The following is a 13,111-nucleotide window of genomic DNA, read 5'->3' as shown; positions in this document are numbered from 1 at the left end:
ATGGAAATATTTACTCCCTAATGGAAATACTCACTTTTATTTATCCTAAGATATACATTTACATACTTCAATGTATACTTATGTGAATATAAGTATTACCCATCATTCAATATTTTTAAAACCTAAACACTGAATATTAAACCCTAAACACTGAATACTAAACCCTAACCCTTGAATATTAAACCCTAAATAATGAATACTAAACCCTAATGGAAATATTCGCTTTTATTTATCCTAATATATACATTACTGTGTATAAATGTACACTTATGTGAATATAAGTATTACCTATCATTCAATATTTTGTATACCCTAAACACTGAATACTAAACTCTATATAGGGAATACTAAACCCTAAACACTGAATACTAAACCCTAACCATTCAATAATAAACCTGAATGACAATATTTACTTTTTTTTTATCTAAGATATACATTTTCATGCTTAAATGTTTACTTATGTGAAAATAAGTATTAACCATCATTCAATATTTTTTAAACCTAAACACTGAATACTAAACCCTAAACACTGAATACTAAACCCTAGCTATTCAATAATAAACCCAAATGAAAATATTTACTCTCCCTAATGGAAATACTCACTTTTATTTATCCTAAGATATACATTTCCATACTTAAATGTATACTTATGTGAATATAAGTATTACCCATCATTCAATATTTTAAAAACCTAAACATTGAATACTGAAACCTAAACACTTAATACTAAACCCTAAACCTTGAATACTAAAACTTAACCCTTGAATATTGAACCCTAAATAATGAATACTAAACTCTAATGGAAATATTCACTTTTATTTATCCTAATAAATGTAATAAGTTAAAAACGTTACATTTCATTGTAACAATAATTACTTTTTATTACGACAATAATTACTTGATCAAATAGCTAAGAATAAAAGTTATAGAAAGTGAAAATAATATTACTTTTCTTCACATCAATACTTACTTTTGCTTATAAAAATAATTACTTTAACAAATAACTAAAAATAAAAGTTCTTATGAATAAAAATAAAAATTATTGTGAAGAAATTTTATCTTGTTAAAATATTACCTTTCATCATATCAATGGTTACTTTTTATTAGGATAATTTTTACTTGACTAAATAACTAAAAATATAAGTTCTAATGAGTAAAAATAAGCACTACTTTTATTCATATCAATAATTACTTTTTCTTATTATAATAATTACTTAACCAAATAATTAAAAGTACAAGGTCTAATAAATAAAAGTAACAATTATCATAAACAAATGTAATAATTTTGAAACATTTGTTCACGATAATTGCTATTTTTACTCACGAGAACTTATACTTTTAGTTATTTTTCTCAAGTAATTATTGTCGTTATAAAAAGTAATTATTGTAATGAATAAATGTAATATTTTAAAAATATTACATTTTTCACATATATATATATATATAAGCAAAAGAAAAATAATAAATAAAAAAAACAACGAAAAATAAAGAAAATACCGAAAGGATAAAAAAACAAAATATATAAAATAATGCAAAAGAAAAACAGTAAAATTTAAAAAAAAATGCAATAGAAAAACAGTAAAAAAAAAAAGAAGAAATCATTGAAAAGAAAAGAAAAAGAAAATATATAAAAAATGCAAAAAAATAATAAAAAAGAAAACAGAAAAAGGAAAAAAAAAACGTATAAAAAAAGAAACAAAACTAGAAAAAGAAAATCCAAAAAATGTAAAAAAAAAAAAAAGGAAAAAGAAAAAAAAAACAAAATCCCGAAAATGTAAAAAAAAAAGGAGAAAGAAAAAAGGAAAAAAAAAAACAGGGGGTTAGAGGTTTTGAACTTGAAACCTGCATGAAGTGAGTCACTATGAGTCTCATGCCACTACGCCACCATGTGATTATGTTTAATTCTCTTGAAATATATATATATACCTTTAGTAGGCGGGTGGCCGCATAGTATTCGGTCACCCGCATGTAAGTTTTTGCGATTTGATATTACTTATCTCACTAACACATATTTCCTCAATGTGTTTATGTATTTTTCGAATCTTTTTGTATACATAGATTTAGGTTTTAATTAGTGGACTTAACAGCATACATATTTTGTTGAGTTTTTATTTATATATATATTGAATTCATATAATAAATTTGTATTCAAAAGATTAATTAATGTCTTAGATTTAAATAATAGATTTACATGTTATAAATAGATAAATCGAACTTCTTCAGAATTGTGATTGGAGTTGAATTCTTTGATGTTCATGATTATGATACTAAATAAAATAGATTAGAATAATGATAATATGATATTACATTATTATCTTTTAAATAGATTTGAAAATAGGGGCATATTATGCAAATCAAATTAATTTGGATTAAGGTAACGTCTAATAAATTATTATATTCTTCTAGATATATAATGTCTAATTTATATAATTATATTTAAAGTTAAATATATAATAGAGATAATAGGCAATTTATATATTAATTTGGAGCCATGCCTCGTTTTTTCTTCTGGTTTCCGACCAAGATTAAGCAAGGACCAAACTCAAGTCGGTTTTATCGGGTTATCGAACTACTCAGTTCCAACCAATCAGGTTGAATTTTTCTCATAGCTAGTAAATACTTACGTGAAATTTCCATTATCATATTGCAACATATCCAACTCACCTAAAGGCTAAAAACAAGAGCAAGCAAAGTGAAGCAGTGCAACCAATTATTTTTCTTTCAAATGTACTTTGTGTATAGTATTTTATTTGTGAAAATGATATCATCATTCTTATCAAAAGCAAAAAAATAGTCATTTGTGTATAGTATTTTCAAGAACAAGATCAATTATGGGACCGAAAAAGGTGAAGTTACCAACAGACAAAAGATTAGTGTGTTCTATTTAAATAAATAAATAAATGGTTTTCATTGTTAATTAATACTTTTCATTATCATATTAGTCACGCCCAAATGCATTACCTTTTTCGATTTTAAAAATATGTTGATTTTATTTCATATTTATATTTATTTATTTAAATATATCTTTTAATTTCGAATTTTGTTGTGCATCTACTACTTAAGACTAGATGGATCCTTCTGTTTTTAAGGGAATAAGCCAATAAGGTGAAGGATAGAATTCCAAACAAACAAAAATACTACGAAACAATTACCTGATAAACCAAGCAAAATAATAATAAAATAAATAAAATATTAAAAAGAAAAACTAGGCGACATCAACGACTAGTAAACTGTAGTCTCAACCCACATATTTTATCTTATCTTAGCTGTTTGGCAATAATGTTTCTGATATAGCCATTTTACACATTGTTTTTCTGAAGCTAAACTAAGATTCCATCAAATTCTTGTCCGAAATTCTCTGAAAAATATACATACACTGTTTATCCTTGGATCATGGCAGCATATGCAGCCTTGGTTTCTGTTATGCATATCATCGATACAATCGAGCATCACCATTCCCCTCCAATTTCCATCGACAAACAACAAGTTGAATCTCTCACTCAAACTGTTATATTTTTGCAGGAATTTCTTGAAGGTTATAAGTCCCCTGTTGCTGACGGAGATGAAGCTGATCCATTGGAGATGCGTATTGTAGATGCAGCTCACGCGGTTGAAGATGTTATCGAATCACATATTGTGAACGTGATTAAACTGGGTAGATCTAGTCCCAATGAAGTCAGTTTCATCAACTTCGAGATCTACGACAAGTGATTGAAGAAATGAATCTCTAAATCAAATTATTAATTACCTTCTTGCAGGAATTTCTCCAAGGCTATGTTGTAGATGCAGCTCATGCGGCTGAAGAAGTGAATTCTGGAGAGGAAGTCAGTTGCATCGACTTCTATGAAGATCTACAGCAAGTGATAGAAGAAATGAATGTGATGAAGAAGGAAGCCATGGAGATTGTAGCCGAAGCTCAGCTGCAGAGAAAGGTCTCCTCGACTCATGCTGGCTCCTTGACATCCTCTTCCAATGTGAAGGAAAGCATGATGGTGGGCTTTGATGACGTGCAACTTCAACTCTTGGATCGGCTCACTGGAGGGAACCGTAACCGCCAAATCATCCCAATCACAGGGATGGGCGGGATTGGTAAGACCACTCTTGCCCGACATATATTTGAGCATACCCTTGTTAAGCAACATTTTGATATTCGTGGGTGGACTACAATTTCTCAAACCTATAATGTTAGAGAAACGCTTAGAGAAGTTCTTCACCAAGTGAGCGAAGATTCGAGGAATGACTTGAGTGACGAAAACGAATTGGGAGAAAACTTGTACAAGTATTTATACGGTAGGAGGTATATTATAATATTGGATGATATGTGGAGTGTAGAGGTGTGGGACAAGATGAGGTTTTTCTTTCCCGATTACAATGATGGGAGTCGAGTAATTGTAACGACCAGGCTCTCAAATTTGGCTACTGAGTTGACAAACTCCAACAGCCTTGATATGAGATTTTTAGATGATGTTAGTAGCTGGAGTTTGTTCTCCAAAACTGTATTTGGGGATGAGGTTTTTCCTCTTCAACTTGAGGAAATCGGAAAGAAGATCGTGGGGAAGTGTAAGGGACTTCCTTTGTCGATTGCTGTGATTGGGGGTCTTTTGGCAAAGTCCGAACTTATATTGGAGTATTGGGAGCACATAGAGAAAAACTTAAGCTCAATAGTGAATTCGGAAAATGATGAATATTTCTTGAGAGTATTGAAACTGAGCTATGACCATTTGCCTGCCTATCTGAAGCCTTGTTTTTTGTACATGGGGATGTTTGAGGAAGATGAGGAAATTAGGGTTGCAGAACTCATGAGGTTATGGGTTTCTGAAGGCTTTCTTAAACCAATAATCAATAAAAGCTCGAAAACAATTGCCAAGGTGTATTTGAAGGAGCTAGTCGATAGAAACCTCATTCTAGTTCATAAGTTGGGGGCAGTTGGGAATATAAAGTACTGCAAAATGCATGATTTACTGAGAGATCTATCATTTCAAGAAGCTGAAAAGCAGAGGTTTTATTATGTCTTAGGGCAACATTATCCTCGAGGGATAAATAGCCAATGCCGGATTGTTATTCCCAGAAGCACTTCAGCTATGACAGTCCGGGATGCCATGGAAACTATGTCGTCACGTGCTCGTTCTTTCATATGTCATGGTGATACGGTTCCAGAATTGCTAGATTTCAGATTTTTGAGGACAATACTGAGTACATATAAGTATTCCGGAGGGTGTTTAGATGAAAATGTGTTTCAAATGGTGAACTTGAGGTACCTTTCGGCTAGATTTCGTTCGGGGTTCCAAATCCCTTCTTCAATTAGTCTGCTCTGGAATCTAGACACACTAATTGTTTCTTGTTGGGGTGAACCTATGACTGCACCAGTAGAAATTTGGAAAATGCATCAGCTTAAGCATTTGGAGATCGTAGGTTTAGGAGGAATGTATCTCCCAGATCCTCTGAGCGGGGATAGTGATGTTATGATGGAGAATGTAGAGACGCTCAAAGGAGTGATTGATTTCAACTTGAATGAAGAAGTGGTTAAGAGAATTCCCAATATCAAGAAACTGTATATAAGATACAGGCATAAAGTAATGGACAGAGACAGAGTGAAGTGCCTCAGCTATCTTCAATGTCTGAGTAAGCTGGAAAGCTTGACGTGCATTATTGATGATGGAAGTGATGATGAGTATCTGCAGAGTATTAGCTTCCCGCACTCACTCAAGAACCTGTGTCTTGGGTGCGGAAAGTTCCATTTGGAGGAAATTCTGGAAAAGATAGGTTCGTTACCACTTCTTGAGAAGCTCACACTGTATAAAGGGCAGTTTGCAAGACGCAGATGGGAAATAGTTGAAGGCCAATTCCCGTGCCTCAAATACTTGAGTTTGGGGGCGTGTGCGGATATGGAATGTTGGACGTTAGAGGGCTCCTGCTTGCCACGCCTTGAGCAACTTCATCTCTCATGGATGGAGTCGTTGGACGAGTTCCCTTCCGAAATTGGAGAAATACCAAACCTCAAATCAATTGAATTGGTGGGGTGCAGTGAATCAATGGCTGTGTCTTTGAAAAAGATAGTAGATGAACAAGAGGAATTACAAGGAGAGCCATCCATTCATGTTCTAGTTAAGTCATTCAACGTCAGCCAAGAACTGCAGAGCTTGGCAACTCCCAACTTTCGTGTATTCGGATATAGTTTGATGTGATGAGGAATTCAATTGTGGGAATACTAATTTGAGCGATTAATTTTCCATATAACTTTATATTTAGCTTGTTTTTAATTATATTTAATTTTTAGCAACATAATTAATCATATGTTTAATTAGTATCTATAATCTATACCTACTATAAAAGTGTCTGGTTTTACCAAATTTAGTTTGCCTATTATGTCCTTATTTTTTAATCTATTTTAAGGCCAATAATGTAATAGTATCATATTATTCTAATCACAAACATACAATAATCTCATTCCAATCACACTTTTAAATAAGTTTAAACTATTTAAAATTACTCAATGTATAAAAGTTGCACGTCCCTCGATTTCAGCAATCACCTCTGTTTAGTGCTCGCCGACTTGATCTTCATCCATAAGCTTTAGGGATATTTCTAACATTGTCTCATTTTAACACCCATTTTGTGATTTTTATGGACAACTTTTTTCTTGTATGAGTGACCTAGTTGATTGAATGACAACCAAGTATCTTGGGAAAAAGAAACTAACTATGAAATATCAACATTCTTCATAAAACAATAGACATATACACGTGATAAAGCACACAATATTATCACTCTTCAAAACATATAAATTGTGGGAAATTTGATGTTATCACTCTTCAAAACATATAAATTGTGGGAAATTTGAAAATTTTAAGTTGTTTGAATGAAATTTTAGAGATTGGCAGATTTCTTTTTGTTGGTTTTGAGGATAATGGCAGCCAAAAACTAACGCCATAATGAAATGAAAATTTTCAGTTTATTTTTTTAATTCCTTTAAATTTCAGTCTGTGCGGATTCCTTTAAATTTCATATAATTGCCATGTTGTATTTTCGAAAATACAATAATTAAATAATCTGAAAATATAAATAAAAAGTAAAGTGAAAGGGAAAAAATTCATTTTCCTTGGTAAAAGTAAGAACAATAAAAAATTCCTTAAAACACTATACTAAACACGTGTGACACACATCTTTATCTTAATTTTGTTCTTAATCTTTGTGCCAAAAATACATAGGCTATAAACAATGTGACGCAGGAACTACAATATCTGATTATCATATTGTAACATCCAACTCACCTAAAGGCTAAAAACCAGAGCAAGCAAAGCAAAGCAGTGCAATCGATTATTTATCTTGTGCAAATGTACTTTGTGTATAGTATTTTATTTGTGAAAATGGTATCCTTCTTATCAAAAGCAATAAAGCAGTAGTATTTTCAAGAACACGACCGAAGAAAGTGAAGTTACCAACAGACAAAAGATTAGTGTGTTCTTTATTTAAATACATAACTAAATAGACAAGATTAATGTGTGGTTTTCATTGTTAATGCTTTTCACTATCATATTTGTCACTTACAAATGCATTCCAGATATGCATTGTCTTTTCACAAATACTTGTGTACCACCGGTGACACCGTGCCACCGGGTCATACCCACACCAAACCATGATTCATTTAGCAAATTCGGGTTTAAACCCGGACCTGTTTACATTATAAAAAAAAAGGCTGTAGAAAACCCAGTGGCACCGTGCCACCGGTGGTACACAAGACTGCCTCTTGTCTTTTTTCGCTAGAATCCAAATATGGCATCAAGTTTTTCATTTATCTAAGTTGAAATAATTCAGTTGAAATGTTATTTATTTTTATTGACGTCGTTGTTCCTCTCTATAAAAGAGAAATGTCTATATATCATTCATACTCCACTTTGATTTATTTTCTGCACGCAATGAATGGATCAAGAAGACTCTAAAAGTTTATAATTTGAAGGAAAAATACATATTTAAAAGAGCTGATACAAAACTACACCAAGTGAAGCTGTGGAATGGAATCTAAATCTTACAAATTAAGTGCCCATATCAACGTTATTTCCTATCCTCAACACAATTCATGAGAGAGAAAAAGAGCATAAGACTAAAACCATAATCAACTAAAATATGCAACTGCATCAAGAAAAATGATTTTGGTATGAATAGTTCACTATGCAAAACTAAAAGCATTTTATTGATTATGCTCCTCAATTTCAGCAATTTTGATTCCACATTTCAAAAAGAAAAGCAAAGTGGTTCTCCTTTCAGCATCTTTTTGCCACCGGCACTGCGTCGTTTGTTTTCCCTATTATATAACCTCGATTCAGAAAATAACAGCTTGGTCATCCCAAATGCTCAAGAGATTAATCTATCCACAGATAATATTGTTTCTTTGTAAACCTGAGATTGAACAAGAGTAGTACTCATATGAGACAACAAAAATCTGCTAGACCTGTGTTATTCAATTATCTCAAAAAACTACTCCATGTTATTCAATTCAAGAGGCAAATTTGATGAAAATTGTGCAATTAATTAAAATTTAAGCAACTGCAAAGTCCAATGGGTTAGTTGCGCCTAAATACACAAACTTTCAACCAATTCTAGTTTTGCACATAAACTGAAAAATCTGCCTCCAAACACATGAACTTTCAATTGTTCTGACTTTTCACACGATTATCAATTGCACCCAAATTAATGTTGAGGTGGATGCCTTAAATGCCTACATGGTTTAAACAATTGATGTGCTAGACAAGGTACTTGGATTTCTATACGCTACTTCAGCTTGTCACGATGATATTAATTTGTCACTTTAACTAGCCACGATCGCCAAAAATTGATAGCCGTGTGAAAAATCGGAACAATTAAAAGTTCGTGTATTTGGAGGCGGAATATTTAGTTCATGTGGAAAACCTGAATTCACTAAAAGTTCATGTATATAGGCACAATTACCCCAAGTGAAGTAGGACATGAAAGTTAACTTATCCTTCTTTCTTTGTGAACTCCATTAGGCATCACATCTTAAGTGCATTCAAATATGTTCACCACTCACATACTCCCTCCCCACAAAAATAGAGAAACTTAAGGAAAAGATCAAGATCATACCTATCACAGTAGATATGATTCAACCACAGTTCGACCAAACTTTTCTTGAACATCTTTGGGAGTTTCAATCTGCGAGCAAAAGAAAGTGGAATAGAAAAGGATAAACAATGGTGAAATATAATATCAATGTAGATAATGTATATAATATAATTCCTCCCATTTACCGCATTTAATGCCTTGAAGAGAGCCTTCACAGTGTTGTGGGGATTCCTTGAACCAACAACCTACAAGAGTATTTCCATCAGGACAAAGTTGGAAACGAAAGAACATATTTCTCGAGCCAGTTTCATACCTTTGATTTCACATTCCTGTAACCAGCTAAGTTAAGAATCAACTCCACAGTTTTGCCTGCCTTCATCCCTGATTGTGTGGGAGCTGGCCAAAGATACACCTACAAGCACTTAAAAATTTCAGGCCAAAATCCCTAAAGAAGAAAAACAGCTTTCTATCAATTTCAACCATCAACAAAGATATACAACTAGAAATTTGACGATACCTTAGTCTTTTTAAACGATGTCTGAATTGCATGTGCAATTGTATGATCCTCATGCCGCTCTACATAGTGCAGATTCTGAAAGCACTTCTCATATGCCTGTGGCAATAGGTCATTAACATATTAAATTATAAATAACAGATGCCGCAATGAGTTTCTATAAATGAAACGTTTTCTTATTTGAACAGACAATCCAGTGACATAATACCTTTTAGAGTTGACTCTGCACATTCTCAGACAATAGTATAGATGCATGTCTAGTTTTCAAGCCAAATTTACGCACATGTGCAGCACAAAGAAGCATGACGGTATGGATTTGAATGCATGTCTAGTTCTGATACCTTTTGAAGTGCAAGCGGAACTGCAGGAGCCTTTGCTTTAGCAAAACCAATAACTCCATTGTAGTTCCCACAAGCTAACATTGCAGTGTATTTGATAACTTGTCCACCCTGTCTTGTTTATCAGTCATAATTGTGAAAAAAGTTGGCTACTGAATCGTAAATGAGTAGGCTATATTACCTTTGTAACTTTACACGTCCTATTCACATCGACCAGCCTAACATCAAATCCCTGCACACAATGGAGACACCCAATTTAACATATTGATCTGATGGTACATAAATGACTACCAGAAACAATAGTTCCCATGATTCATGAATAGAAAAGAAAAATGGTAAATATTAGATTAAATGTGAACAATATCATCATATGATTATGTGCAGGTCGTAAATAGCCAAGGGATTTATTATCCTGCAGGCATTTTTTGTGGTTAAAGTAGAAAATAAATTTATCATGATAAATTGACAATAAAATAATCTATCATGACAATAAACTGCAGTGGCATAGTATAATAGTACTACTTGGCACTTGCTAGCTCAAATGTGAACTTACCATATAAACAATCTCAAATTTCAAACTTAATAATTTTCGATGCAACATATCTTAGAAAACATGACTTGAAACAAATGGTAAACGATAAGAATAGGGACCCCATTTACATGATCAGGCAATAGGTACTTGAATTCAGGATTAAAAAAGCAGCTGGTGATAAGTAGATCATAAAATCCAACAGGCAACAGCTTTGAAAGGGTGTGACCTTTGACAAACTGGAATCAATACATAGGGAATCACAGAGGAAAGCTGAGAAAGAAAGATTGATAGATGCATGTATTACCTTCCTATAAAGAGGCTGTCTCTTCTGTTCGATCAATGCGTTCCTCTCTTCCGCAAGATCTCTAATTTCCTCCTCCAATAGTTTCCCCTTCCTTCCAAAAGTATAATCCAACACTGCCAGTTTCTCCTCAAGTTTTTTATCTATTTCATTCATCCTTTCCATATATTTATTATATCCTTCTGTTTCAGATTATCAAACTCGAATAAACCAATTTTCTCTTCACTTTCTTTAGTTTCTTTATCCTCCTCCTTCTCACGATCCTCCTCACGATCAACAGATCCACCATCATCCTCACGCTCGATGATCCCATAATTGGCTGGATCATTTGGATCAAAGGCATCCCTCGCCTCTGCCATTCTCACTGCCCTATTCAACTTCACCTGAAGAAGAAATTTCTCCTTTCCTTCAGCTACTCTCAACTTATTCATCAACTCCCCTATCACCCGATACTCCGCCTTCAACGCGAAATGTTTCTCCTCAAATTCATCAATTATTTTCATCCATTTGAATGCATCATCAAAGGTCTCTGTTCAACTCTATAAAGTCAGACAAATGCTAAGCACAAAAAAGCAAGTACTAAAAAAAAGAACACAATGGAAATACAAAACACGCATTCAGAAAGTATTCCATATTGCACTAAAAAAGTAGTTCTTATTAAAATGTCATCCAGAAAAATGGGGAACAGCTCGTGATAGTCACTACACTAATAGTCGGGGTATTAAAACTGCGCAACCAAACTCGTCTTAAATAGGAATTGCACACTCTCATCCCCGGAATCTCAAAAAGAACTTCATCATTATGTGAGCTGCTCGAACTAAAAATCAAAATATGTAAGTACAGCATGAAATTGATTTCCTTGACACCAACAAAAACACTCACAACTAAGCGAAGAATCACTCAGCAAGCAAAATCTATACCAAATTTATTACTTCAAATATTCCGTGTAAATAACAAAGCCAATAACGTGCAATGTCTACGACAAAATCGCCACAAAAATATTGTACTAACGCATTTCATAAATATAACATTCATCTGTATGGTCTCAACAAATTAATTAGGTGGATCATTTCCCAAGCAACGTGACGTCGATGTTGAGATTTGGATCATCAAAACTAGAACCAAAGCTTAATTTTGCGCTTTCTTCCATTGCGTCGCGAATACTGTTCTTCTCCCACGCAATAAGTGCTGCACAGTACCTCACTCGCAGAAGGTTAAGTTGTTTTCTCAGCTTTGGAGCCAAACCACATGTCCACAACGACGAAGAATCGCCCATGAATGTCTCCATGTGCCTCATCATATAAACACCCATGTCATTGATATTCTTAGCGTCCCCCCACTTTATGTGTACAATTGCCAACTTAGATCGCTTCACAACATTGCTCTTATGCACATGTCCCTTGTATGCCAAATAATCTGCAAGCATATTTTTCTGTATATACATATATAAATGATGAAGGTGAATTAGTGTACAATAAAAAAAAAAAAATAGCTGGTAGCTGGTACATAGTTAGCTCATACCACAAGATCAGTAGTTGTTCCATATTTGGCAGCCTGACATATATCTACCAATTCATTCTGACTATCCAAAACGTACACCTTTTCCTTCTTGATATCCACGCAGAATGTGTAATACTTCAACACTCGACACATAGGGAAGAAAAACTGCACATAATTTAAACATCAAACTCATATATTACAATATGAAACAATATATAAGCATAATTACCAGGTCTATATTCTCGATAGACATATGCTCGATTCGTGATATCTCAGCATCCAAAAGCCTAAAAAAAATATCTCTTCGCTTATTATATGCCAAGTTACATGGAGGTTGTATTGTTGATTCCAGCTGGAGTTAATTCATAAAAAATATCACAATGTCAGCCACACTAATTCATTTATACTTGAACCAACACAAAAATACTTGTACCACGTTAATCCATATTTATAGGTGAAGTAAGCTTCTTACGCATACTCCAACTGTTGCAAAAAAACGAGCCGGTGAATTGGTTGACCGCAAGAGCTCATTATAATTCAATAGCAAACACCACGCGTTTATCACATCAATATCCACAATGTTTCCCATGTGTAGAGTACGAAAATTCATCCTTCGCAGGATAGTATCTCCGCAGGCGAACAGTACCTCGTCACTGCAGACAAAACAAAATATAATCTATTACTTTAAACAAAATACTAACTAGATTAGAGATCATTATAGACATATTTTGCACGAGGAATGCTAAAAAAAATATATATATATATTTATACTCTTCCTCGTCCGCATTGTATATGGCAAACATCCCCAATAATTTCTCTTTTTTATTCAGCCTCTTGCTTGCATTGAC

At 33.3% G+C, this 13,111-nt stretch overlaps 3 protein-coding genes and 1 pseudogene across 3 annotated transcripts in view; 1 reads left to right on the top strand and 3 right to left on the bottom strand.

Annotated features, from left to right (window-relative positions):
• LOC131016908 (uncharacterized) overlaps positions 1-13,111 on the bottom strand; it is a 1,184,262-nt gene that overhangs the window by 11,512 nt on the left and 1,159,639 nt on the right. The window lies entirely within an intron of this gene.
• LOC131016808 (putative late blight resistance protein homolog R1B-23) lies at positions 3,233-6,248 on the top strand. Its single transcript, XM_057945550.1, has 2 exons — positions 3,233-3,675; positions 3,759-6,248. Exons 1-2 carry the CDS (start codon positions 3,394-3,396, stop codon positions 6,183-6,185), a joined length of 2,709 nt encoding a protein of 902 aa, XP_057801533.1. The 5' UTR covers positions 3,233-3,393; the 3' UTR covers positions 6,186-6,248.
• LOC131015746 (uncharacterized) lies at positions 7,938-11,778 on the bottom strand (annotated as a pseudogene).
• LOC131016944 (uncharacterized) lies at positions 11,763-12,940 on the bottom strand. The gene is made up of 4 exons (XM_057945757.1): positions 12,736-12,940; positions 12,493-12,615; positions 12,285-12,428; positions 11,763-12,195 (listed from the first exon to the last, which is right to left on the bottom strand). Exons 1-4 carry the CDS (start codon positions 12,871-12,873, stop codon positions 11,830-11,832), a joined length of 771 nt encoding a protein of 256 aa, XP_057801740.1. The 5' UTR covers positions 12,874-12,940; the 3' UTR covers positions 11,763-11,829.

This window comes from Salvia miltiorrhiza, chromosome 3 (genome assembly GCF_028751815.1).
Source record: "Salvia miltiorrhiza cultivar Shanhuang (shh) chromosome 3, IMPLAD_Smil_shh, whole genome shotgun sequence".
NCBI classification, from domain to species: domain Eukaryota; kingdom Viridiplantae; phylum Streptophyta; class Magnoliopsida; order Lamiales; family Lamiaceae; genus Salvia; species Salvia miltiorrhiza.
The sequence above is the reverse complement of the archived record's forward strand: the minus strand, read 5'-3'. Positions and strand labels throughout refer to the sequence as shown.

Coding starts and splice junctions, on each gene's coding strand:
- LOC131016808 (XM_057945550.1), top strand. CDS start 3,394: ATGGCAGCATATGCAGCCTTGGTTTCTGTTATGCATATCATCGATACA. Junction 3,676..3,758: donor GTAGATCTAGTCCCAATGAA/GTCAGTTTCATC, acceptor ACCTTCTTGCAG/GAATTTCTCCAAGGCTATGT.
- LOC131016944 (XM_057945757.1), bottom strand. CDS start 12,873: ATGAATTTTCGTACTCTACACATGGGAAACATTGTGGATATTGATGTG. Junction 12,429..12,492: donor CTATCGAGAATATAGACCTG/GTAATTATGCTT, acceptor AATTATGTGCAG/TTTTTCTTCCCTATGTGTCG. Junction 12,196..12,284: donor GAACAACTACTGATCTTGTG/GTATGAGCTAAC, acceptor ATGTATATACAG/AAAAATATGCTTGCAGATTA.